The sequence below is a fragment of the Chroicocephalus ridibundus genome, chromosome 3 (assembly GCF_963924245.1).
Source record: "Chroicocephalus ridibundus chromosome 3, bChrRid1.1, whole genome shotgun sequence".
Taxonomy (NCBI): domain Eukaryota; kingdom Metazoa; phylum Chordata; class Aves; order Charadriiformes; family Laridae; genus Chroicocephalus; species Chroicocephalus ridibundus.
In genome coordinates this window covers 58,019,395-58,046,800 of record NC_086286.1, presented here as the reverse complement: position 1 = coordinate 58,046,800, position 27,406 = coordinate 58,019,395, and the positions used below count along the sequence as shown (strand labels likewise).

Sequence of the window (27,406 nt, the reverse complement as noted above, 5' to 3'; positions counted from 1 at the left end):
GTCACAGAAGCAGCCCAGTGTCTCCAGAACCATCATGCATCAGGATAGGGATGAACAGAAAAGTAGGTAAATTCCGTGTTTGGCTCTTTATAAAGGTGCTGTTGTATAATGTGGTGATCTGGTATTACTTTTGCTGCTTCTTAAAGGGGAGATCCTGCTCTTACCAACCTTGATGCACCTCTTTGTCCTGCTCAGCTGTGCATTCCCGCTCCCCGCCTTCCCCGGTTCCCTTTTACTGTGTGGCGAGTCAATTCCGGTCAATAATCTGGCAGAAAACAAATTCCGCAATAAAAAAAAAGAAATCCTTTTCCAACAGATTACTGACTTGAGTCGACTCATTGTGCGACGAGTAGTGGAGCGTGATCTGAGAAGAGGTGAAGATGGCGCAGATGTCCCTGCGCAGGGGAGCGGGGGTCCCTTGCTGTGAAGGTGATGAGGCGTGTTCAGCTGTGACACCGTAAGCCCAAGAACACGCTATGGCATCAGCTGGGAGGGAATAAAATTGTGTTTGCTTATCTGTCCTTTCAGCGTCACCCACAGCGCTACAGGTTGTGTTGTGACCCTGTACTCAAATATTGGGACTGTTAAATCGCTTTAAAACCCTCCAATGAATATCTGTGCGGTAAACCTGGTTTTCTTTGACTGTGTAGAACAAGCACAACTCCCCCCCACAGCGAGCACCACGCTCAAAAACCGCATCATCAGCCTCAAAACGTGTACTTTGCCAGAGCAGGTCTCTTCTGGGGGCGGCTCCATTTCCCCCCATCCCCTTCAGGAAGGGCTCCCTGGACGCTGACCCCCGCTGCCTCCCGCCCTGTCCCCGCCGGAGGGGACCGGGCCGGGGGCGCCGCCCTGTGGTTCGCCCCTTGCACCTCCGGGGCGCCTGGCAGGGGCAGCTCCGGGCCGCCCTCCGGCCCTCCCCACGGCCCCGGCCTTCCTCGGCGCCGGCTCCTCCTCCGCGCCGGCAGAGGGCGGCCGAGCGAGGGCGGGCAGCGCCGCGCCGCCGTGCGCAGGCTGGTGGCAACCATGGCCGTCCTGCTGGAGACCACGCTGGGCGACATAGTGATCGACCTGTACACGGAGGAGCGGCCCCGCGGTAGGAGCGCGGCGGGCCGGGGCCGGGGGAGCTGGGAAGCCCCGAATAAAAGAGCAGGCGGGGCTGGGGTGGCCGGCTGCAGGTGGCGCTTGCAGCCGCGCCCGGACGGATGGCGCCCGGCTCGGCGGGGAAGTGCCGGGTTGTGGCCGCCGCTGTGGCCCGGCGGGGAAGAGGACGCGCGGCCGGCTGCCCTGGCTGCTGCCGAGCTGCCCGGGGTTTTCCGCCGCTCGGGGAAGGAGCAGGGGCCGTTGGGCCGCTCCGCACCCCACGCCGTGCCGGCCGCTCGGCTCCCCTCAGCCGCGCCTGGTAGCGAGGCGGGCCCGTCCCTCCGGCTGTCGCGGCTTGGGCCTTCAGCTGCCGGCGCCGCCTCCTGAGGGCTTCAAAGCCGGCAGCGCGCCTCCTCCCGCCCGCTGTTCTGTCGCGACAGGTCGAGCCCCCTCCGGGGGTTAGAGCCAGGCGGGTGCCGGGCTTTCTGCTGTCGCAGCCCTCCCCGGGTGCAGCCCGTGTGGGGGTGCGTTTGAGATGCTTACAGGCGTCAGTTGCTCTTGGGAAGCTTGGGTATTTTCTTTTGTTATGCTTTTATTATACCTGTATTGCGTATTTATTCATAACGTTAAGGAAACGTAATATATTCTAAATAGAAAGGCAACTGTGATCTTCTTTCCTGTGTGTTTGGAAAGAAACTGGGGAGAAACGTGCATTTCTGTACAAGTAGCTGCATTTAGGGTCCTCTGAATCACTAGAGGCAGGCTTTAGGAGGGGAGGAAATGTTACCTCTCCTTAGGGCATTTCTCACAGCGCTTATAGGTTGTACGCTGATAAGTCTTAGCACAGTCTGCTCCAAAAACACTCTTCGACACATTGAATATATATACTTATGCCTGTAATATCTATACTTACTGTATCTGGGATTTTCTCTAATGTTGGTACAATTTCTTACAGCTTGTCTGAATTTTCTGAAGCTCTGCAAAGTCAAGTACTACAACTATTGTCTTATTTATAATGTACAGGTGAGTATTGTCAGTTCCTTTTTTTTTTTTTTGTTGGTTTAAATTTGCAAACGTGAAAGCAATATCTTATGTATTCTGCTTTGTGATAGAGGGATTTTATTATACAAACTGGTGACCCCATGGGAACTGGCCGTGGAGGGGAATCCATCTTTTGGTAAGCAAAAGTTTAACAATTTGACATATTATATGCATCTCAAATTACTGTGTGTGGTCCTGTCTGTATGATGAACTAAGTTTGCACATAGATTTAGTGGCTTTCCATTTATCTTGGAAGAGAAATTTGTGACATAAATTATTACAGTGTGGATTAATTTATTTTTACAGAACAGACTTATCAAAATGCATATTCACTTTATGCCTTAGAAATATGTTATCTGCTCCATGTAAGAGCATACAAACAAACTCACCCGTGCCAAAAAAGAGCCTCTCTGAAATGCCTCAGAGAAAAATCTTTTGTTCCCTGAAATATAAAGTGAATAATGGAAGTGTACAGGTCCATAAAAATGTGCACGGATGCAGTGTAAATTCTGGTTTTATTTGAATGCCAATATAAATTTTTTTAAGGTGTTTTATTTACTGTTTTACAGCATTTCTTTATCTCACTTCTAAAAATTTATTTGCCTTTTAACATATTTATTATATATATTTTCAGTCAACTGTATGGCGATCAAGCTAGATTTTTCGAGGCAGAAAAAGTGCCGAGAATTAAGCACAAGAAAAAGGGAACCGTGTCAATGGTGAACAATGGTAATGATCAGCATGGATCACAGGTCAGCATACAGTGTTGGAAAGCCTTAGTACACGTCTAAGTAACTAAAATGAAAATTTCTTGAATTCACAAAGAAGCATAACAATGACAGTGTCATCTCAGTAGCATCATCTTGTAATATGGTCAAAAAGCATATAAAAAAACAGCCATAAATAAGTATTTTGCATAGTGTTCCAGGTGCCAATAGTTATTTAATTACAGACAAGAAAGAAGATTGAAATGCTCAGATTCAAATCCTGTCCTAGATTAATTTTATAAATTATGTTTTTTAGCATTCAGTCCTCTTTATCTTTTTCCTTCTGTTTATTCGCTTCTGTTAATACCTAGATGGGATTTTGCTAGTGTATAGAATGGGCAGGAAAAAAATTCTTTAGTTAAATGGAAGTAAGGGGGGAAAAAAAAAAGTAAGGAAGCTGGGTTTTGAAATAATCTTAAAACTTTCTGGTTGTAATTTCATGTTAGTTTGAAAACTGAAATCATATCACAGTTTCCTCTGTATGGTTACATAAAGGTGTGCATTAGTAATATAATGTAAGTTTACAGTTTTATACCAACCAGTGGTGTTGTAAAACAATTTTTGAAAGTGGTGGTGTTCCCTGTTCACAGAGTTTTTGCTGTAGGTATATTGGAAACTCTAGTCTCATAGAATGATATTATTTCAAAATTTTGATTTTAGATGTATTGTCATTTTTATATATTAAAATGCCTAACTTGTAGTATTCATATGTTTTAATTTAAAAAAGAGCGGTTTTTTAATAATCAAAGAGCAGTTTAAAAAAACTACAGTTTTATTCCAGCTAGAGCTTGTAATATGTGGAGTTAACTTTGCTGCTTCCCTGCATTGTATGTATAAAATTGTTGGGGGGCGGGGGAGAAATCTTAGGAGAAAGAGATGACATTTGTATTTACATTTAAGAATGCAGCTTGTTAGCACATATATAGGCATATGGGAATGTATGCAATTCCCAAGAACGTTATTGCAGCTTTTTCCTCGGAAAATAAAAATTCCAGTAAAGAATTATGTGGGGTTGGCTTACAGATATAATGTAGCTTACTGTAACCAGGACCAAATACTAACCAGTCTCAACTGTGTTGCAGAGAATGAGTGAGGTGTTACCAGTCAGATTGTAAAGAGTGGATGTAATAGTTGTGTTCTGTTATTTGTGCATATCTGCTTCTTCCTCCTTTGTTCATTACTAAGAGTCCTCTGGCTTTAATTTGTTACCAAGTGTTCAGTAGGTGTCAATTTTCGTAGTTTCAGTTTTGCCCTGAAGCAAAACACCTGATTTGTGTTAGGATCCATTTCAGTGCCTGTTCAAGCTGATCTAAGTCAATGCTACTGTGTTCTAGTTCTCTCAATGCTACTGCATCCTAGTTTTTGGGAGAGAAGGGTTTGGAGCTGTGAGCTTGTGCAGAGGGAGATTTGTGTGAGAGAGCCTCTCTTCTTCAGGCAGTGGCTGTGAGCTGTAGCTTGGCTCACTGTGTTCTCAGACCTGATGAAAGAAGACTAATCTTCTCCCTCAGAAGTCAGGAATAATTTTTTTCCCCACGCTGATTTCAGTGAGAGCTGTACCTCTCCTAAGGTAAAACTCGAGCCCTGAATTTTTCTGTTTACTGGTTTTGTATCTTTTGTAGTTTCTTATTACTACAGGGGAAAACCTGGATTACCTTGACGGTGTGCATACAGTATTTGGAGAAGTGACAGAAGGCATGGATGTATTGAAGACGATTAATGAAACTTTTGTAGATAAGGATTTTATCCCGTATCAAGATATCAGGTGTGACTGTTTTAACTTTCCTTTTTGAGGAATATGTTATAATTAAACAAATTAATCTTTTTTTGGAAACTAGATTAATATAGCAATGTCAGGTGACCTGTACATGGTATCTTAAATACTCTTTTATTGCAGTATTATTGGTAAAATAAGCAGGTACTAAAATAAACAACTGTATAAGAAAATGCGCAACTATATTGCCTTTACAAAAGCGTCAGTACTAGTATTTACAAGCATACAGTATGTTTGGCTGTTTAAGATGTAACTGAGAATCAGTGGGGATGGTTTTCTGTTACTTGGGTAAAGAGAGTTTTATTTGCATGTGACTGATGCAGGTCTTGATTTTGTTTTCTATAAGGATAAATCACACAGTAATTTTAGATGATCCATTTGAAGATCCACCTGGCTTGTCTGTTCCTGATCGCTCACCAGAACCTACTAAGGAACAGCTAGATGTGAGTGTTTGTGACAGCGTCTTGGGGAAAAGTTGGAAGAAATAATTAAATAAATTTATCCCTATTAGTGGCCATCACAGACGTGGTCAAAATAAGAATTCTGTCTTTAAGACTTTGTCAGTCAAATCTATATCCTAGACGTACTACACATTTTTAGCATAGGAAGATAAGAGATGTTCTTCTACTACGCAAGCTTGAGTTCTGGTATGTCAAATGCTTGTCTGTTATATGAGGCTATTACTGTGTTTAATGAAATACAGCTGCTTAATCTTTCAAGAAAAGGATAAAAGGGTGACTTGGGTGCTTTCCCCAATGACTTATGGTGGAGTTAGATTGGAAAACCATATTTTAGATTTCTAATTACAGTGTAGATAAGCAAAATATTAATTTTTGGCATTACTGTTTTTTTTATACTTTGCTAGAAGACATAATATAACTAATTTTTATTAGTATTAAAGTGCTTACTGCTGTTTCCCTTTTAAGTGTGAAATGGTCTGTTTCAGTGGAAGTAATCTTGGTAATTCTTTGAGTTATATCTGCAAGCATGCATACTATTGTGGTGAATTTGTTCAAACAAGGGATTTGATAAAAACATAATTGTGTTTATTGATAACTTACTCATAGCATGCAGTTACGGAAGTTGCTATGTGAGATTATCTCCTTGTAGGGAAGGGGTTGCTTGAAACAATAAATAAATTGACTGGAGAGAGTATTGTTTATTTTTAAGCTTAATAGGTGCAATTACAAGGTTGGAATTAGGCTTTTGTAGTACATCTGCACTGTGGTTAATCCCTAATGTACCTTTAGATGTGTTAAATGGTATAAGGAGTTTAATAGCTCACTGCCAGCTGCGTAAAGATTTGAAAACTTACACTTCCCCTATAGTCTATCTGTAAATACAGCTTTTGGTGTAGAAATGCCTGTAAGAAGGGCAGCATTCTAGAGATGCTGATGCGGAGAAAAAAATTAAGCCTCAAATTCTGCGTAGATTGTAGGCAGGATGTAGGTGTGTGTGGGGAAAAAAGAATAATTGTTGTGATATACTATATTTAATGTTCGAGTCTTATTAGACACCACAGATATTTGCAGTGTTCCTTATCTTAATTTCTGATAGGAACTATCTAGATTAGAAATGAGTTGACGCTTGTGGTGAGATGTCAAATATGAGATGGGAGTATAAAAGAATTTAGAATATCTAACTGAATATGTTTCAAATTGTGCCTGAAAGTTCATACATAGTTCATAGTGCCTGAAACACAATACGATAACATTTTTTCTCTCTCTTTTTTTTTTTTGTTGTTTTTTTTTTTTTAATCTAAGTGGAAAGACCTGTTCTGCAGAGGTGCAATGCTTCAGCTTTTTTCATGTTTTGGGGCGTGAGGGGGGAGGTCATGCAAGTAATATTTAGAAAGTGGGAAAGACTTTTTGGCCATGGCATGGTAATAAATAGCTTTTTTCTTCATTTTTCAGAGTGGCAGAATAGGAGCAGATGAAGAAATTGATGACTTGAAAGGACGATCTGCAGATGAAATCGAAGAAGTTCAGGCAGAAAAAGAAGCAAAAACTCGTGCCATTCTTCTGGAAATGGTGAACATCTCTCTGTGTTTACCTTTTAGATGCTATTCCTCTGTGTGTGCATGTTATGTTAAGTCTAGGAGGATGTGGTACAATGAAAAGGATTGACCATGAGCACTGGAGGTGGTTTTCTGATAAAACTGATGATATTTCATTCTTAGAGACACAATTAAAAGCGGGCCAGTGGAGGCTTTATTAAAACTTGCTGGAAATGGATTCAACTAAAAAACGTAACATACGTAATAACACTGCTGACTATCTTTAATTTTGGAAAAGGTTTAGTATATGTGGGAGAGAGCTTTGCTAATTTGAGATAATCTCTTCCCAATACATATATGTCATTGAGATTGCTTTATTCATATATGTAATGGCTGTCTTCCATCTGTGGAGTTAGTTGAATTCACCATTGCTTAACTTTATGTTCTTCCTTCTTAAATATAATATTTGGTAACTGCTGGCTGTTGTAAACTCCATATGGTAACAAAAACATTTCAATAGGCTTTGAAGTCCCTTTTGTTTTAAAATTTTTTTAACAAAAAAAAAAAGAAAAAACCACACACACTGCTGAAGGATGGGTGAATTCATGGGGATTGCAATGGGGAAAGCAAGTAGTAAGTATTTGTGACTTTCATAAAGTCCCAGTGGCGGAATTGCAAATAGATAAGCATTTTTAGGTGCTAGGGAAAACAATTTTTAGTGACATTGAGTAGGAAAAATATTTTATTAATTTTTGATTTTGTGGTAGGAACATGTCTGAGATCATCCAAAAGATGTGTTGCCAGTGTGCTTGTAACAATAAAATGTAGAGAGCTTTAGGCAGAAGTGATGGAAGTCGTCTTCTGTATGCCACAGGTGGGAGACTTACCAGATGCAGAAGTCAAGCCACCAGAAAATGTGCTGTTTGTTTGTAAACTGAATCCTGTGACCACAGATGAAGACCTAGAGATAATATTTTCACGATTTGGTCCTATTAAAAGGTAATTATTGTAAGATAAAAAAGAAGACCTTTTTTGCTGAAACTGAACTTGATTCCTACCAGTCTGTTTAGATTTGGGTGTTAAGTAGTATTCTGGTGTCTCCAGAGATTTATCCTGTGCCTGTATGTATTTGGATAGAGACCACAACAATAGTGATACAAAGTCAGATCTAGCTAGATGAGCATCCTGTCCCAGCAGTGGTTTTAAGTGAAAGCCTAGGGAAGTGTAGGAATGAGGAAAGCATATTCTTTCCATTTCCCCCATCCTCTCCCTCCTTTCATCAGTTTTTAATCTCAGATGCTACGTAAGCTAGATACAGTCTCTGGGTTTTTCTTTTGCATGGAAGTATGTATGGTTTGGGATAAAGCGACAAACGTTTCTGGCATCCGATATACTTCCTGTTAAGGTGTTCTTCGTACCTGCTGCTTTTTTCAGTTTTGAACTTGGGTCTTAGTAATTTCAGTTGATTCCTCCTAATACTGGTATTAAAAGACATGATGGGCGGTGAAACCTTCTTTTCTACACCTCTCTATCCCATACCCCAAAGGCATCTTTTTTTCTTGCTAAGAGTGCTAGCTTACACACTCGTGCTTTGTAGAGGAATTTTCCTTACCTTGATTCCCCTTTCTCAACCTTTTTCTGTTCTTTTGTTTTCCTGTGGTGATGAGAGGATGAGAACAAATTCCTTTTCTAGTTAATGCTGAAGCTTTTTTTTTCCCTCAATGCACAATTAGGATTCCCCCCAGTGCTTATCTTGTTGTGCTTACCGACATTGAATATCATTTGCTGTCTTGTTCAGTTGGTCTCCTGAGAACTTTCTGCAACTCTTTCAGTCTGAGTTTTTGCCTCCTTTAGCAATTCAGTATCGTAAGCAAGCTCCACTGGTGACCTCTGTACTTTCTTGGCGAGAAGTGACTGTTTACTCTTACCTGGTCTTTCACATGTTTATCAACGCAAAGGTGTTTCTTATGCCATTGCTGCTTAGTTTCCCAAAAGCCTTTGGTGTAGGAGTTTATAAGAATTTCCAGAGGGATTTTGAAAGACTGCATCAAATCGTCATCACGCATAAACATACTAACTCTTTCGGAGAACTTCACTTCGGTTTATTCAGATGGCCCTGAGTACGTCCTATTTATTCAGATGTGCTTTCACTCTGTTCTGCATTGAGTTTCTGCCAGTTTGTGCAGTAGCAGCATACAGGCCTGCGGACTCCCAGATCCATCAATAGTGATGGATCATGTGTGAGTGAAATCAGCGTTGGGTTTGCCACTCTTAGGAATTTCTTATACTTTTTTTTCCTCTATCAGTTTATTCAGTACCTCTTCCGCAATCCTTCTGCGTTCAGGTAGATTCTTTGAATAATCCAGAGGAGGGTTCTGGCACAAGACTGTTCTACCTTCTTCCTCACTGATGAATACTGCAAAGAATTCATATAGCTTGTCTGAATGGCCTTGTCGTCTTCTTTTTTTTCTTTTATTTGTTCCTTTGGGTTTTTTTTTTGATCTTGATCATCTTTTGGATTGTGTATCCTAATCCTGATTTGTCGCTTTCTCAGTACACATGGGGGAGGTCTCACTTAAGTCTCACCTTAATACCACATTTCTTGCCCTTGTTGCTTGTCTGAACTCCTTCAACATCCTGTAGTCAGAGCTCTCATGTCATATACAAGAGTTTGGTAATGCTGATGCAATACTGTATTGTATTGTTCTCATTTTGCATCTACTGATTCAATATGTCAGGTTTCTTATTTTGGCCAGTGAACTGCCTGATAAGGTGGCTGCTAAAGAGGTACTTGCTAAGAAGAGAAAGTTTGTCACATGATGTCTCTTTAAGCTTTCCTTAAAATGACTGAGAAAACAGAATGTGACATTTCTTGTCTTGCGTTAGTGAAATGCAAGAAGTCAATAACAAACAGTGATGTTGGAAAATAGGTTTTGTTTCATTAATCAGAAATTCATCCCTAGTTCTACACTTCATGTTAACCACTTTTGAGTTAAGTGTAGTAATTACTCAAGTAATGTCACATGCATTTTTTTTTTTCTGTGCAGACACCCCCACATCACTAGGTGTCTCAGAATCAAGAGTTATAATACCTTCAAGGGGTTTTTGGTTTTGTGGTTTTTTTAACTGTTACTCTCCTTTTTAAGTAGTGCCTGCTTATCCTATTTTTTTTTGCTCCAACAGTATTGACTACTTATTTTCCTATCAATTTTTCAGCTGTGAAGTGATTCGAGACTGGAAGACCGGTGAATCTCTTTGTTATGCTTTCATTGAGTTTGAAAAGGTACGTTTTTTAGGTATACTGTGTGTGTATTCTGCTTATAAAAGTTCATTTATGGTATACTTCCATTAAGGAAAAACAATGAAATCTTTAAGTGTGGGATAGCTAATATTTTTTGCTTACTGACTGAATTACAGAAGTTGTAGGCTCTAAATGAGGCAAACGTTTAAGTCTTTCTCTATTCTGTTCTCTAGAAAAAATAGAGAATTTTCTCCATTCTCTATTGCTCAACCAAGCAATAACAATATGTTGTGCTTGGGTTGTCTTGAAACCAGCGGGAGGGGAGCAGGTCCCTTTTTTTCCTCCTGAGCACATTAGGAATCTGAAGAGTTAAAAAAAGGGAATGCTAGGAGAGAAAAGAGGCATGCTGCATAAAGAGAGGAGGGTGTGTGAAAGAAGATAGATTGGTGTGTACATGAGTGTCCTGTAGTGGACTTGTAAATGATGCTCGCTTTTATCAGCGTGCTGCTCGTGCTGTGAGATTGATAGTAAAAGTTCTCTTGATGGTGCATAGCTTCTTGTTTGTATCTGCTAATCTCTCTAATCTGTGAGGGAAAACTGGAAAACACTGGAGAAGCGTTCTCGCTTTTCTTAAGCGAGAACTACTTAGGTTCTTAAAATGGAGCTTTTATTAGTTGTTGTCCTTTATTTCCCTGTTTTTCTGAGTTTACATGTGCCAAACATGTAGCTGGATTGGTGAATTTTTAAAACAGTGAAATGAACTGAAGAACTGGGATTTGAAATGCTTACATTCAGACAAAGACTAACAATTTCTTTTGAAATGGCACAACGCAAGAACTATGCTTTAGGCAATTTTAGGAAAAAAAAGTGTGCTATTAAGCAGTGGAATTTGTGTTTGAGCTCTTCAGTGAATATTGCTATGAAATAATCGTGACTCAAAATTTTCTGGAAACATTAATATCAGGAGGAAGACTGTGAGAAAGCCTACTTCAAAATGGACAATGTGCTGATAGATGACAGGCGGATACATGTGGATTTTAGCCAGTCTGTTGCAAAGATTAAGTGGAAGGGAAAAGGTTGGTACACTTGTGATTCTTTGATCCTCATAACTTCTAAACTGTAAGTTTTATGTAAAGAGAAGCGATTGTTATGTGCTTAAATCATCTCATCTTCAGGGATATACATTTTCCTGATGTTGTAATAAATTGAGCAGCACAGTTGCTGGCTCTTCTCTTTACTTGTTCCATAAGAAAAAGTAGAAGGGCTTACTACTATTATATTAACATTACATTGCCATGGATTACACTCTTATCAGATGTATTTTTGCCACTAAATCATTTGTTCCTCTTAAGCTGTAAGAGTGATTTTTTTTTTTTTGTATTACTTATTAGCAAAATAATATGGCAGTACACTGTTACTTTCCAGTTTCTTTTCTTTATTCAGTGTATGACAGTTGGGTGTATACAAGAAAAATTCACTGTGCAGGCCAGGGGTTTCCCTTCTTCACCTCCTGTAGGTCAAGCATATTACACATCAGACTGTATGCTATAGAACCCAATTCCAGATGTTTGAGGATGTTTCAGGAGGAAAGAGATTGCGGGAGAGGTGGATACAGTGGTTATTTGGTTGTTGGGGACTTGGGGAAAACACTGGACTTGGAGATGTGACTGTGTATTGCACTGGTTATCTTCTTGTGTGTCTTCGCCTAAAAATGCAGTCAGCCCTCAACGGTTGGCATACTGTTTTTCCCACACTGGGGACTAGTCACGGGCACTGAGGTACTAGAACTTGTCCTGCACAGAGCTGAGATGACTGTAATCTATACTGCGCTCTGCAGTGCATCCTGTGGCTAACTAACCGACTATGTGGAAAACTTTCTTTACCTGGATAACTTACGTCTAAATTGTCCTAAATATTGGAAAGCTAGCTATATTGTCATCTTGTGCTTCTGTGGTACCCCAAAAAAATGACCTAGGGGATGCATTCCACCTTCAGTAGCCATTTCTTGGAGCTTGACCCCTACAAATCAATGAGCCCTGACGATATCCACCCAAGGATTTAAGAGAGCTGGCTGACATCATTGCGAGGCTGCTCTCCATAATCTTTGAGAAGTTGTGGAGGTCAGGGGACGTCCCAGAAGACTGGAAGAAGTCTGATGTAACCCCCATCTGTAAGAAGGGCTTAAAGGAGGATTCAGGAAATTATAGGCCCATTGATCTAACTTGGGGAAGTTATGGAATTAATCCTCCTGGGGAATATCACAAGTCAAATGAAGTTTGTGATTGGGAAAAGCCACCATGGATTCACCAAGGGCAAATCGTGCTTGACAAACCTGATCACCTTCTATGACAAAGTAACCTGCTCAGTTAATGAAGGGCAAGTGGTGGACACTGTCTATTTGGATTTCTCCAGGGCTTTCAACATGGTTCCCCACAGCCTCCTCCTAGAGAAACTGATGTGTTAAGGTCTAGACAAGCGGTCTGTGTGGTGGGTGGGTAACTGGTTGACTGGCTGCACCCAGAGGGTGGTGGTGAATAGCTCCTTTTCAAACTGGCAACTTGTCACAAGTGGGTCCCTCAGGGATCGATACTGGGCCCAGCGCTGTTTAATGTCTTCATAAGTGATCTAGGTGATGGGATCAAGTATACCCTGATGAAATTTGCTGATGACACCAAACTGAGTGGGGAAGTGGACGCTTTGTAAGGGAGAGGCACTGTCCAGGAAGACCTGGATAGGCTGGAAGAGTGGTCTAACAAGAACCTTATGAAGTTTAACAAGGACAGGTGTGAGGTCTTGCATCTGGGAAAACGTAAGCCAGTGCAGTATGGGCTGAGATCTACCTGGCTGGGGAGCAGCCCTGTGGAAAGGGACGCGGGGGTCTTGGTGGACAAAAAGCTCAATAGGAGTCAACAGTGTGCTGCTGCGGCAAAGAAAGCCAATAGGATGCTGGGTTGCATCTACAAGGGCATCACCAGCAGAGATAAAGAAGGCATTATCCCAGTCTACTTGGCGCTTGTCAGGCCACGCCTGGATCGGTGTGTTCAGTTTTGGTCCCGGCTATACAAAAGAAGATGTGGGCAGGCTGGAGAGGGTCCAGAGGAGGGCCACCAACATGATCAAAGGACTGAGAAGCCTGCCATATGAGGAAAGGCTGAGAGAACTGGGTTTGTTCAGCCTTGAGACAAGAAGGCTTAATGGAGGCCTTGTCACCATGTTCCAGTGTTTAAAGGGTGGCTACAAAGAAGATGGAGAGTCCCTTTTTACAAGGAGTCACAAGGAAAAGATGAGGGGTTGAGGGGTAATGGGTACAAGTTACTCCTGGGGAGATTGTGATTGCACACAAAAAAAGTTTTTCACAAAGAGAACAATGAGCCATTGGAATAATCTCCCCAGGGAAGTCGTGGATTCACCAACACTGGACACTTTTAAGGTTCAGCTGGACAGGGTTGGACCAGATGATCCTTGAGGTCCGTTCCAACCTGGTGTTCTGCGATTCTGACCTAGCCAGTTAATAGTGCAGTTTTAAGTATGACCGTGAGGTGGCAGCACGTTGCTGTAGAATAGTTTAATCTCTGAGCTGGTACTTTCAAGTGAATGGATGGAAAATGAAATCTGTCGTCCCCCTCTGAATCAAGATAGGACAATATTTTTTTTTTAAATAACTTTCTCTTTGAATTCTTATAATGTAGCTGTCTCAGAGGTTTCCTTTTGTGCAGCCCAGAACAAAAAGTCATTTAATAATGAGAATATTCTTTAGGCTTTTATGGTAACAGAATTTTCAGTAGTGTGACATAGGACCTGTAGTCAGTGGGACAGAACCAGTTGCTAAATCCTCCTTTGTGATTCTGTTCATGTGTTGCCTCCACTGGACAAGAGTGAGGAGAAAGCCATATGTTGTCTAATGGGGATCTGCAAGCAAGAGAAGGACAGAAAATCACAACTTGTCTTGCTCTCTTCTACTCTGTTACCCAGATGTCAGTGTTGTTTCTGGAACTGTACCCTGCTATGAATCTCGGTATGGTTATGAAGAGCCCTTAAATTCATAAGCAGAATTTAGCGATAGGTGCAGGTCTCGGTTGTTTTTCTTAGCTGGAGTGAATTGAATATATTTTTGTACGGACAGGTGGGCGGTATACCAAGGACGATTTCAAAGAATACGAAAAGGAACGTGACAAACCTTCAAAACTGGCTCTGAAAGAGAAGGTAAAACCAAAGCAGGAGTATCCTTTTCTGGTCAAAGGTATTTTTTGAACTAAGTACAGTTCATGAAAACAGCCTGGAAAAGACTTCTTATTCCTAAAGCTTGCCAAATGGGTGGTTTGATGACGCTTCATGTAACCATTGGGTGTTTGAGGTGGAAGTAAGTATTTTTCATTTTTCATTTGGTGACTTCAATTAATTTAGTAAAATCAGAACATGCTGTTTCACTTCCATGTTGTGTGCAGGTAAATAATGTTCCCAGCCTAGACCCCTGGAATGACGTATGGCATAACAGAGTTTTTTAAGTAGTTTCACAGGGGACCTGCTGCATCCAAAAAGAGATCGTAATGGTAACTAATCATGCTCTGTGATTATACTTTGCTTGTGGCGAGCATGAGAGAAAAGAAGACCATAGCTTGTTCAGATATTCCATAGGTAGAAAAGAAAGGAGAACTGGGAGCTGGCTGTACTGTTTGATACGACATAATTCGGTCATTTTAACACAGCTGACTTTTCTCAGTGTGTGTGATCCTATTCTGACTTGAAATACAGTCTTAGTGAAACCTGGTCTGATAAAAAGGGATTTGTTTGCTTCATGAGCTTTTATGTTCTGCTGTTTATTGATATTAAGTAACAGATCTGTCCTTAACCAACGCCATCAGTGCCAAGTATGATCTGGTGCTGGATGAGGATATAGAAGAGTCTCAAACAAGTCATTCGCACTTGTCTAAAAAACAAAAGAAGAAAAAGCACCACCACTCTGAAGATGAAGAGGATGACAAGAGGGCAAAAAAATCTAAGGTACTTACCTCTTCATGCATTAACTTTATACACGTTTATTGTTCTCCTAATAGGAGAAGTCAGGAAAAAAAAAAAAAGGTCTGGTACTGAACTGAGGACATGGTGTGCGAAGTCCTGTAAAATACAGCAGTTGTAAATGTACAGAAGGCTGTACTATATGTACTGTACAGATACTAATGTATCTGTGAAAGAGGCTTTCCAAATCTTTCTGGACTTTTGAAGCTTGGCATGTTTGAATGGCTTTTTGCAGAAACATCCTGAAGAGGCAGTGTAGCCTCTCATAAAGTAGGAGATCTTCAGCACTTTGAACCTGTTGTTTCCATATTCTCAGTCATAAATTAGTAGTGAGTCATATTTCGTGAATGCAAACCATTTCTTATTTTCTTGCCAGACCAGCATGTGTTGGTTTTTTCCCCCTATGGAATCAGAAACACATTCTCTTTGTGTTATATTTTTTTTATTCTTCCATAACTGTTTTGCGAGCATTTGTGTAAAATCTATATGCAGGTTTGCTAGCATCTGTATTGTGGACACGTATGGTGCTGTAAGACTTGGTCTGTGGAAGAGATCATCAGGAGACAGTAGTTCTGTCATTCATTAGTTCCACTGCAGCCTGTCAGGTCAGCGCTTGGAATAGTGTCAAGATGCTGATGTTTCATGGAAACAATGTCTTCAAAGATAAAGTGGAGGGTTAACCACCACTGAAGCATGAGCATTAGGGAGAATTGAGCTAAGCTGAAAAACAAAAAACCCAAACCCCAGTATTTTAACAATGCAAGCTTTATGAGTGAGAACAAAGCTGTCTTCTAGCAACTGCATCAAGTGATGAAGTTCCAGCTGCAGTAAATAAAGCCATTGAGTACTGCTTTAAGTTGTGTGTACAGAGGGTATACATGATCCTGTTGTTTCATTGCATCCCTTCTTGCTGTGATGTTAAAAATAGCTTTTGTCATGAACGTTAGCAATTAAATTTTTTCAGTGCCACCAGTGAGCCCTGTCATTCGTTCGTGGTACAAGTCTTTTTGTCACTGTCTGTATACTAATTTGGTCGGGACCCTTTGGGTGGAGGGCAGGGACCTGTTCAGATAATTAAAATCTAGATTGGAGCATATACATACAAGAGGTATGGACTAAGGTTGGTTTAGACTTCTGTTTTTTTGGCTGATTGACATTGTCGTTTTAACATTCTTGAAACAGATATTCCTGGAAGTTTTCTTTGTTCTTGATGGTTCAGAAATTACATGTGTGGAACTGTCTGGTCACGTGTTATCGCGGAGAAGGTTTTAAAATCATTCAGATGTCTCCACCCCAGCAGGTGGTACAACAAGTACTGGCAGCAACAGACTTTTAACCTCTGTGTGTTATAATTGTTACAAGGGGACTGCAACACACATTAGCAGTAGATTTCGTAGCACAAAAATGTGAGGATGGAGGGATTCCTGGTGCTGTTTCCAGGTTCTAGAAAAGACTGTTTTCTAGTGTTTGTGATCTCTTCTGTGTCTCTGTATATCTTTGTGATTTAGTCCCATTTCTGTTGTGGTTCATTCACGTAGTCTACTGCTGCTGTATTCTGGTATATGCTCCTTTCGCACTGCGTTCCTCTCTGTTGTTCACCTTTACCCATTTCAGTGTAAAGAGCTTAGCCTTCTTATGCCCAAAATCACAGGTGGAGGCTTACCTCCATTCTCTGATGGCAAGCACCATAGTACCCTCTTGGAGCTGTGAAAATTAATATGTGGGAAGAATTTTTCTCTGTCTGCACTTGCGTGTTCTTGTTAGGGTGTATAGTGTGTATAGTATGCATGTACTGAGCAGTATGTTCTCAGTCTAATATAGAGATTCAGTAAGTATCTTGCACATGGCCCTTTCCAGATGAAATCTGCAGGCAGCTTTGCTGACAAATCCTGTTTAGCATATACAAAATGTATTCATCTTTTAAAAAAATTTTTTAGATTTATAATATGGGCATAATTTGGGGAACTCGTACAAGAACAGGGAAAGGAGGCATGCTCTTGAGGCAGAGTATGTTCAGTGTGAATGCTGAAGCCAGCACAAAGCATAACAGTATGGAAACTTTTTTGATGAATGGCAGCATTTTTAGTATAGGCAAAAAAAGCATTTTCCCTTAACCCTATTTTGGAAATACTAGAATATATTTGAGGTAAGACAAAACAACAGCAGACCTTTCACAACTAATTGGCCAGTGACATAAGCTTCCACCCTGAGCCCCTAGTGTGGCAGAGATTTTAATTAACAGAGAACAGGGTCTTATAATGGGAAGTTCTGGCAACTGAAACTGCAGTCTGTGCTACCAGCTCCAGGTATGACTGAAGGGGTTTTATTTTCCAAATAGTTTCCATGATGTTGAGTCATTTTTCTGTTTTCTTGCTGTTTCCTTTTTTCTTTAGTATATTTTGACTCATCCTTTTCTTCATTTGACACCTGTTTCCTGAATATTCAGCCTCTGTGTTGATATTTTAAAAGTATGTTTTTGAATCTTGTGCTGTTTGACTTGATTCCAGAGGGTAGAAGAGGTAGGGTGTTGTGGCTTGCCTTTAGTAGGTAACAGGATGTGGGTATGGAGCAGGAGGCTGCACTACCATGTGGGTGTTTGATTAGGATTTGTTAAAGTTTTTTTGAATACAGGTCATGCTTCGGCTTGAGATCTATATTATGACTTTGTTCTCTTCCTGGTTTTCTCTGTGTTTTTTGGTTACTTGGATATTATTTTTTTTTTTAAGATAACTGGATCTGTGGAGGAATATAGCCTATCCAGTGGATTTTTGTGAGACACAGGGCTTCCTGACTTTCAGGTTTCTCTAGCGCATGGTTTTGGCAGAGATACTGATTTTTCTGCTTTTAATTTCCTGCCTTTACTGCTTATTGGACACTCTTCTATTTATACTCAGGGTCAAGTTTGATCAAAATCTGCCTCCTGAAAAGGCTGTCTCTATTTGTTTGGCCCTTTTAACTAATGTGCTTAATATACATAGAGGTGGCACATTTATTCTACTTTGTGGTCATGATATTTCCAGCTGATTTACCTGCAAGTGCTGTTTGGCAAGTTACTACTTCTGGCAAAGACAGCCATGAACTTCCAGAGAGGTGTCTTTCCCGCTTTTCGTATTTCCTTCCTTGTGTGTGTTCACCACCGCAGTGCTGGATTAAGAATTGGGGTGATCATTGCTTACTCACTGACTGATAAGAGGCTGTGATCCTGGATTGAGAAATCTGGACTTCAGCAGTAAGAGGCAGTCTGTTTTTAATTAGGAGTCTTTTTCTTCCTTTTCCAATGGGAAAACAACATCTTTCTGACATGGATAGGGCATAAAAGATTTGATTTCAAAATACTGTTATTTTTGGTAACTTAGAGTGTTTAAAAAAAAAAAATGACCTTTTTCTGTGCCAAAGACTTTAAAAAGGTAAACTCTTATTTAAGGAGAAACGTAACCAATTTTTTTTAGGGTAACTAAGATGCAATTTATTCTATTAATTCAAATTACTAGACTCTTTTCTTTACACTGCTAGCTACTGTGATGACCTTTTTGTGGCACTTTCAGACTTGCCCTGTGTTCCTGTACCATAGGTGCTTCTGTGGATGTCATTGTGCTTAGCTGGCTCCATTCTCATATGACTTTTTTTAATCCTTTCAGCAAATTGCCCTTTTCTGTGGCATTCAACATGGGCTAATTGTATTTGCTCTGAAGTCTTCATTAACCTGTTCCCTGCCCTGACTTGGCTAGTAGCCCGTCTCCAGTGTTGGCTTGCTAGAATTTTTAACTGAGTGCTGTTCTGCTTTTCTCCTGTTTCTCCCATGTGCTGGGAGGAAACTTGAGCAACAAAACAGCTAGAAGGCAGCAGTTTGTCTTTCTGGCCACTGTTTTTGTCTTGTTCCTCTCTATTCCACCACCACTGTGTCCATTTTCTGATGTTTACTCAGACCCTGCTTCAAAGGGGCTTGGAACCTGTCGTCTTGTTCAAATGTATGGAGACTGAGGCTTTTAGGTAGAAGAGTAACATGGCTGTGCATCATTCTGAAGATGGACAGACCAAGCTTTTATAAATAGCTGGAAGCACCACTCCTTTTTGGTGGATTCAGATTTTAAAATCTGTACTGAAATAAAGTTTGACAGTAAAGATGGGGAATAAGCATTTGGCCACCAGTGAGTTTACTGTACATGGCAGTAGCAGAAATTTTTGGTTATGTAGATAAGGATCAAATCTGTGATTACTGATGTGCGTGTTGATCCATGGTGTTTATGTTGCTTATCGTAACTCTAGTATTTCAGCATTATCTAAATAATTCTAAAGGTGGTGTTTGCTCTGGGAACCATCCTAATCACTGCCTTTCTAGATAAAAGCTCTGTTTGGAGTAGGTTTTTTTTTTTCAGTATTCTTTTAAATAAAGTTTGCTTGTTTGTACATGCAGTGTAGGTTTTAGCCATACAATTGTGCATGCTACTGTCACGAGTACATAATTAGAAAAATGAAAATTGTATCTGAAATGAAGAATGAAGTACTGTATAATTTAATGCAGACATTGTCATAGTTCATAATGATCTGTGTTTAAGTGTTGTTATTAAAATTCCATAAAATGGTAGCTGTCTACTGGAGCATATAGTGATACTAAACATTCAGGTGATCATACCTTCAAAATGAAAGTGCCTACCGCTTTCTTAATAGCAAGTCGTGCATGTATCTTTCTGCAGGATTCTGAAGCTCCCTCTTGTATTTTGTTTGCCTGTATGTCTTAGTTGAATAATAAGAGCAAAAGATTTCAAAACTCAGTGTGGTATATTAAGAAAAATCTTTAGTTCCTTGAAATGAAATGGCAACTTTCTAAGTGATCTTTATCTTTTTACTTTTAAAACTGCTATGATGCTGTGGCCTGTATGGGTGTTGGTGTCTCCACGTAGTCGTTCTAGTGTGTTGTGATCTTGTTAGTGTGATGTTTCACCATCTGAGAATTAAGCCATCTTTCCTTCATTTACTAATAGCCTGTCTCAGTGGCTTTGTATTATCTGTCTAGTGAAACAAGCAAAGCAGGTGTTCTACTGACAGCAATTCCTCCTTTGTTACATAAACCTCATTTCTCTCCAGAGCAAATCTGTTCTGTGCACTGGGCCGCTCAGTCAGCATTCTCAGTGACGATATGCAGAAAGCCAGGGAAATTCAAAATTTCCTGGGTTTTTTGGCTACCTGAATTTGCAGCATTTTTCTTAAAGATTTTTTGTGTGTGTACTCGGACACCATTACTACTTGTAGTACATACTGTTGGTCTCTTCTTTTTGGGCCATTTTAAATTAGGTAGACTCGTACCCCTTAGAGTTTACTATGTCTCTGTATGAGCATATCCGAATGTGTTTTCTATATGAGTTGTACCCATCAGCCTGCAAAATACAACTGTTTCATTACCTAGTTATTGTTTGACTGTACATTTAAAAGGATTGGATTCTCCATGCTGCCTTTTCTTGTGGACTGCTAGCTTCAAGGAAGTGAAGTTTGCTTGTGTGTGCGCGCGCATAGTTTTGGTCTTTGTAGTGCTGCTGTTTGTTTTTCCAAAGCCTAGAATTGCGGACATTAAGGATTATTACAGGCAGGTCTTAAAAAGTGTTCTGCATCTTCATAGCACTGGAGTGCCTGTGAGGCTTGAACCAGAGCCTATGATTGGGATACTTCTATTACTTAGATAAGAAACCGAAATCCAAATCTAGCTTAGAAGCTTTTGTGATTCTTATGAAGAGTTTGATAATATCCATCGGAGTGGAATCCCTGATATAATCAGTTTTTGCTACAGCTCCTTAGGAAATACAAGCAGCAGCATGCCTGGCAGATGTGCTTTTTTTTCGTAAGTGCTGCCAAAACCTGTAGACTAATCTTTGTGTAGTTACAGTGGGTTTTTTTTTTTCTTTGTTACCTTTTTCAAATAATCATGTGTGTGACTCTGTTTCAGGTAGTACCAGGATTAGCTAAGGAACCAACTGTGCTTGACTCTTTTCTAATTCTCTTCATGCCTTTGTGTATTTTTCCCTTTTGTCTATAACTGCATATCTGTCCAATTCCTTTAACAGGATTCCGATCGAAAACATGAAGGAGAACGCTGTAGAGAGAGGATAAAGAGTGAGAAGAAAGACAGGCATCGGAGTCGCAGCCGGTCTCAAGAGAGAGAGTGCACTTACAGCAAACAAAGAGACAAATACAAAGATGACTTCCGAATAAGAGACTGGGATAAAAAAGCAGACAGAAGCAGAAGTCCTAAGAAATCAAAAGACAAAGAGAGGTCCAAGTACAGATGAAGGATAAGGAAAAGAGAGAGGAGAACTAAAATATGGCTTCTTCCAGCATTTCCAACATTCTCTCAAATGGATGTGCACTTACTGGGTAAAAGCAGTTACCTTCTGTTGGCAGCTTGGCTTTATAATTCTGTGACTGCCAGAGTAAGCCTTGATTCCAAAAAGGTGTTTCAATAAAGTATTTCACATTAGTGAAATGGTTTGGGTCTCCGATAAGGAATGTTGTCTAAAGCTTTTTGGAAACATAATCACGCACCAACAAGTGAATTTCCCTTCTCCACTGTGACAAGATGTGCGGGACATTCCTCCTTTCTACAAGGAGGTTGTATTTATCTTTCAGCATTTTCAGATGCTTTGGCAATGAGTGCGATAGAAGACCTGGGGAGACAGAAATGTTCTGTGCACGCTCTTTCCAGAAAGAGGGCAGATACCCACTTGTATATGAATACGCAAAGCTCTTTGTTTCTTTCCTTTAAAATTAAATAGATTGGTTGGCTTCCCGTTGGCTTAGTCTTGTCAGCTCTGTTTGCTGACACCACTGTGCAGCAGTGGTTAAAGTCGCTGAAGTTATTGCTGTACCGCTTGCAAGGGTGAAGGAAGTGCTACACCGTACAAAATCAATTGCACGTACTTGCTCGCTTATTTACACAGATCACTTGGCTGTGTGGCATTGCTGGAGGATATCTCTAAAAACTGAGATTCGCTTGATACTTGGCCCATCTGTACTCACTGTTAAAGATCTGGCCTCTAGTTTCGGGGGGTCCAGCTGCTATGATGTCAGGCAAGTAATGTGGGTAAGAAAGAATAGTCATTACCAGAATTAGCAGAAAAGCAGAATTTGTACCTTGCCTTGTATTTGCTAAAGCCTAGATGGGATTAATTTTCAGGTTTCCTGGCAGAAGTAGATCGGATAATAACTCTTCATCCGCAAAGGAATGCAGGTGGTGTGATCAGAGACTGGGTTCTAGTGGAAGTTGGCAAGCTCTTAAATGTCTGGCTTGCTCCGATAAACAAGACCTCACCATTTAAATAGTGTTATCCAGTATGCATACATTTTAAGAACATGTATGTCCTCCTCTTACTCTCTGGAGGAGGAGAGATCTTGCATAGTCAGGAAGGGAGGGAGAGACATGGGGAATAGTATTTGTCTTTCCTTCCTCTCCATGGAATGCGTGATGGCTCAGAGGCAGCCTGCTTTGATGAATAAATTCAACTTTTCTTTTTATGATTGTGGTTTTTCTGTAATATATGCTGTAGTGTCTGTAATATGTAATAAGATTTTATAGCTTGATGGCCCTCATTGAGATGTGATTTGCAGGACAAAGACTAAATCTAAAATTCAAGGCAGCCAAGAAGAGAGAAGAGTTGCTGCAAATTACTGTGCCCTGGAGGGCCAGTAGCTGTGCCTGGCTAGAGTATTTGAATGGACTGTATGCAGAAAGTGAAGTTCTGATTAAGATGCATCTATGGAAAGGCTTGTACTAAAGGAACAAAAGCTGCTGTTTAACCCATGCAGAAAAATCTGACTAAGCAGGCCAGGCCCAATGCCTGGAATATCCAGACCCAAGCTGATGGAAGATAGTGAGGGTATTGTATACAGGAATGTGCTTTCCAGAGGCAGCTAGCCTGTCCTCCGTTTGTTAAACATTGTGTTTGGCTAAGAAGCTGCCTTTTGCTGAATCCTTTCTAACTTCTGTGTGCTTCAAAGCATGGGAATAGAAATCCAGGGGTTTCATAACTGTCTCCTGACAAAATTTTTCGAAGCATTCACTGGGGACCTGCAGGGGCCTGTGCCATCCTTGCAGAGTCTGAGCAAGAGAGCAGGGCCTGCCGTCCCAGAGGAGCAATAAAAAGAAAGCCTGCTCTTGGGAGTCTGTCGGGGGGAACCTGGGGCTGAGGACTGCTCGCTGTTCCCGCCAAGAAAGTTTCTGTCTTCAGTCTGGGCATAAGAAGACTTGCAAGGAACTCTACTAGGCCAGGATATGATGCATTGGGGGTAGTGCTGCTGAGGCAGTAGGTTTTCTCTAGCTCAGCCTGCTTTGTTAAAGAAACAAGATTTCCACTGTTGTACTGCCCTCAGTTCTTTTCCACAGCATGTTTTTGACATGCAAAAAACACTGGCCAAATTTGACAAGCATGTGGAGACGGTGAAGCAATTGTGGTTTTGCTGCTTTTAGGAAATGGCAATAATAGAGGGGAAAAAAGCGTCCACGCTGAGAAAAAGTGGGATTCTTGCTGAACACCAGAGAGCCTCGTAGGGGAGAGATGACAAAATTGACTTAACAGCATGAAGAGTTTCAGCAGGCATTCCTAGGCTTCTGCTAGCCCCCAACTACTGGGGGACGTACACAATTTCTTGTTTAGAAACAAATGTCCTATATGAGGTGAATGTGCTCTCTTCTCTGCAGCAGAAACAACTGTTTGTTTTTTTTTTTTTCTCACAACAGATAAATGCTTCAGAACTGAAAGTTTACGTGAGTAGTGTATGGAAGTAAATAGTCAATTTGTGTTAGTGGTCAAAGAGTCTTCAGAATAAAAGGTTAAAAAATAAATACATCCAAAAGGTGTATGCCTTAGTGCTTTAAAAAACATACCCAGTATCTTCCGATTGACGCAGTTACCTCTTAATATTTTTAAGATGAAACTTTCAAATGTGGATGTTTCAAAAATTAGGTGATGGTGTAAAAGCTCACGATTTGGAGGCATGTACTTAATTTTAGGTACTACTAAATAAGACGGCCTTTCTGGGTTACTCTGCTAACACTATGGAGAGATCGCAGTTCACCTGGTACATATGGATGGCCAAGCCATCCATGGGATTTACTGCGACGGTCATCAGAAGTTATGGTTGTGTACATGTGGTTCTTCTGGAACTGACACAGATGAGCTGCATGGTCAGTTGAAACCACAAACGTTTCCTGCTCTTCCTGTCCTGCCAGAGGTACTAGAGCGGGCAGGACTTTTTATTATCCGGGAGTTGAAGAGTTGACTTGTTTTATTCTAATGAAAATTCACACTTCCCTGTCCTTGTTTCCTTTTCGTCAGTGCTATCTCCAGCCTTGGTTTCAGTATTGGCCTTGGTTGTTAAAAAGCAGAACAGAACAAAAAACTACCTTCCTTTATAATGTTGAGGATAACGTTGAAAATGTTGCAGCAGAAGCATCAGCTTCTTCACTTTGGGTTAGCTGAGGCCTGTTTGATGGGGAACTCTTCATGCTTTAGGCTCTGTTCAGAGGTTAAAGGCTTAAAAACCATCTCCTTAGAGTTTTCTGTTGGATTCCCTTATTTGTAACGACTTAAAAATACGATGTAGACTCTGTAAACCCTTGTATTCCATGGATAAGAGGAAGTTAGAGCCCTATTTTGTAGTCATACATTGCTGTTCCTTTATTTCTCTGTGGACTTGACCAAAATGGTGTATGAATGGGGTCTGGTCTTAAAGCACCGAAGGCAAGAGAGAAGCCAGGGTTTTGCAACAGAGATCCCGTGGGCATCACACAAGTGAGTAGAAACAGCATAGGGATTGTATGTGAGCGGTGGTTGTTCCAGGATGGGTGTCTTGGTGAGCAGTTACCCAGAAACATTCATGGTACCCTGCGTTCATCCTGGTGTGTCCTCTGCCTGATGGCTGTCGGCCGTCTTGCTGGTGGCTCCGTGTTTCTTTTCTCAAAGATCAGGAGCGGGTTTATGAAACTCCCTGAGCATAGCCCCGGGTTGTGCTGTGGGCGGGTTAGGGAGCTGGCAACACCTAAGCCTTTGTCAAAATCCCCTTTTGGCACAGTGACTCGGTGTGTTTGCTCTTCCTTTGGGATGTGCGCCAAAAGAGTTCTGCGCAGCCCCATGCGTGGACGGCAGAGCGTGCCATGCGTCCCCGGTTCTGGGCTACCAAAACTCTTTACTCTCTGTAGGTAAAGCTGTACCCCCTTCCTTCCACTTGTCAAAAACCCTAACCACCACCCAAACAAAAAAAACCCAAAACAAAGCACAGTCTGTGTCCCCCAAATTATTAACTATTTGGACAAGCATTTTAATTGCACATTTAAGAAGTTTCATTCTAACTTTTCAAGAAGTTCAGAAGCATTTCTGAATCTGTTGCTGCTCTTATCTTTGTTCATCTCACCCGCCTATAGCCTGATTTTTTTCATATAAAACTTGTGTGTTACAACAGGATTACATGTTTTGCTTGTTAGCTTCCTAGAGCGTGGATAATATTCTGTCAGTCACCTGTTGCATCCGTAGGGATAGCACAAGCAATTTGGAAAATGTTAAATTACCCCAAGGTTTATGTAATTACTTGCTCCAGGGCAGTATTTTTGTGTAAAACTTTTGGTCTGGTTACTGACAGAAGGTGCTTTTTCACACTGGGTGAGCCGGTAGCAGCTTGGTTTAAAAGGCATCAGTAAAACCATATTAAGGTTTAGGTCTTCCAAGCATACAGTAAATCATGAAAACTGAAAGATGGTTCCAAGAAGTTTCTGAACTCTTAAGCCAAACAGCAGTAAACTTTTGAACTTGAAACTTGTTTGGGACTTTCTGATTGTAAAAGGTACTTTTTACTATAACCCCAGTGGAATACACTTGTGTAATAGCAGTATATTTTTATATAAAAGGCAGAGGAACGATAGATATTTTAGGCAACAACAAGTTGAGGTCCTGCTACATCACATCTTAAAATGGGATTGTAATTTTCTAAGAAGTACAAGAAGTCACTGTTGGCTGTGCTATTGAGACCAGTCCTCCTCTGTTCTCCCTGTTCCATGCTCAGACGGAGTGCTCGCTACTGTTGGGTAGTTCTGGGGAGGGAGGAAAGGTGGTCGTTTCGGCAAGCATGTGAAAATACCTCTTCCAAAGGTACTGGCGCTTTACCAGCCTCAATACGGGATTGCCAGTCAGTAACTGATCCAGTGCTCTAGAAGGACCTTCACTACGGCCACCTACGCTTGTTTTGTTTTCCCAGCAGGTGAACTTTTTCAGATGAGGAAGACACTAATAGTGCTTTTCTCTGGTGCTGATGCAATAAATGACTGTTTCCTTTAGCAAAGCAAATAGCTCACCGGGGTGTGTAGACCAAAACACCTGTGGTGTTCCACACTACCAGTTTCAAGAGAAGAATGTTTTTTTTCCATACGAAAGTCTAACACCATCAGGAAAGTGGTTTTGTGCAGGAAGCCTCCTTAAACGTCATGCTTGGTCCTCTCCGTAGCCTCCAGGAGCTGCTATAACGAGGGTGTCTTCCTTTGAGGTTGGTAATGATTCTTTCGGGTGAAGGTCGGGTTGTTTCACTCCTCAGTCTGCAGCTCAACACAGGAACACCCATTAGTGGGGTCGTCTTCCCCTCCAAAAACCTCTCCCGCTGTAGCCCTTTCCCTCTTGAACATAGTACCGTTGGGCGGCAATAAATCTTCGCCCGGTGAAAACTCGTCGTGCTCGTCAGCGCCGGGGAGCACGGCAGAGAAAGGAAACGTCTCTGCTTCATGGTTTAACCCCAGCCAGCAACCAGGACCACGCAGCAGCTTGCTCACTTCCCCTGCCCCTCCGTGCCCCAGCAGCGTGGGGAGAAAAGGAGAGTTGAGATGAAGACGGTGTAACAGAACAGTAACAGCAGAGCAAAATAATAATCATAGAATGGTTTGGGTTGGAAAGGACCTTAAAGATCGTCTAGTTCCAACCCCCTGCCAAGGGCAGGGACACCTCCCACTAGACCAGGCTGCTCAAAGCCCCATCCAGCCTGGCCTTGAACACCTCCAGGGAAGGGGCATAATAATGATGATGATGATAATGGTAAAAGAATGTACAAAATAAAATTATACAAGTTTCTCGCACCACCTGATGATCAATTGCCCATCCCATCCCAAGCGGCAATCATGGATCCCTTCCCCCCCCACTCCCCTGGCCAACCCCCGTTTATATACTGTGCATGTCCTCTATGGTATGGAATTTTCCTTAGGCCAGCTTGTCCTGTCCGTGCTCCCTCTCGGCTTCTATGGGAAGCTGAAAAAGTCCTTGACTAATATAAACATCACTCAGCAAGAACTAAGACAATATGTGTTAGCAACATTATCCTCATACTAACTTCAAAACACAACAGCTACTAGGAAAAAAAAAATATTCTCTCTCTCCCAGCTGAAACCAGGACACTATGAAACCACAGCCTTGGGTGCTCAAATGTTTATCTACCTGCACTGGTGAGAGAAAGGGTTTGAGACATCTGAA

General features: G+C 41.2%; 1 protein-coding gene across 1 annotated transcript; it reads left to right on the top strand.

Annotated features, from left to right (window-relative positions):
* Positions 1-971: 971 nt before the first annotated feature.
* PPIL4 (peptidylprolyl isomerase like 4) lies at positions 972-22,418 on the top strand. The gene is made up of 13 exons (XM_063329276.1): positions 972-1,096; positions 2,039-2,106; positions 2,196-2,260; positions 2,759-2,876; positions 4,511-4,653; positions 5,009-5,105; positions 6,576-6,692; positions 7,533-7,657; positions 9,875-9,941; positions 10,864-10,975; positions 14,023-14,119; positions 14,762-14,900; positions 20,972-22,418. The coding sequence occupies exons 1-13, from the start codon at positions 1,027-1,029 to the stop codon at positions 21,194-21,196; spliced, it is 1,443 nt and encodes a 480-aa protein (XP_063185346.1). The 5' UTR covers positions 972-1,026; the 3' UTR covers positions 21,197-22,418.
* Positions 22,419-27,406: the final 4,988 nt, after the last annotated feature.

Coding starts and splice junctions, on each gene's coding strand:
- PPIL4 (XM_063329276.1), top strand. CDS start 1,027: ATGGCCGTCCTGCTGGAGACCACGCTGGGCGACATAGTGATCGACCTG. Junction 2,877..4,510: donor ATGATCAGCATGGATCACAG/GTCAGCATACAG, acceptor TATCTTTTGTAG/TTTCTTATTACTACAGGGGA. Junction 5,106..6,575: donor CTACTAAGGAACAGCTAGAT/GTGAGTGTTTGT, acceptor TTCATTTTTCAG/AGTGGCAGAATAGGAGCAGA.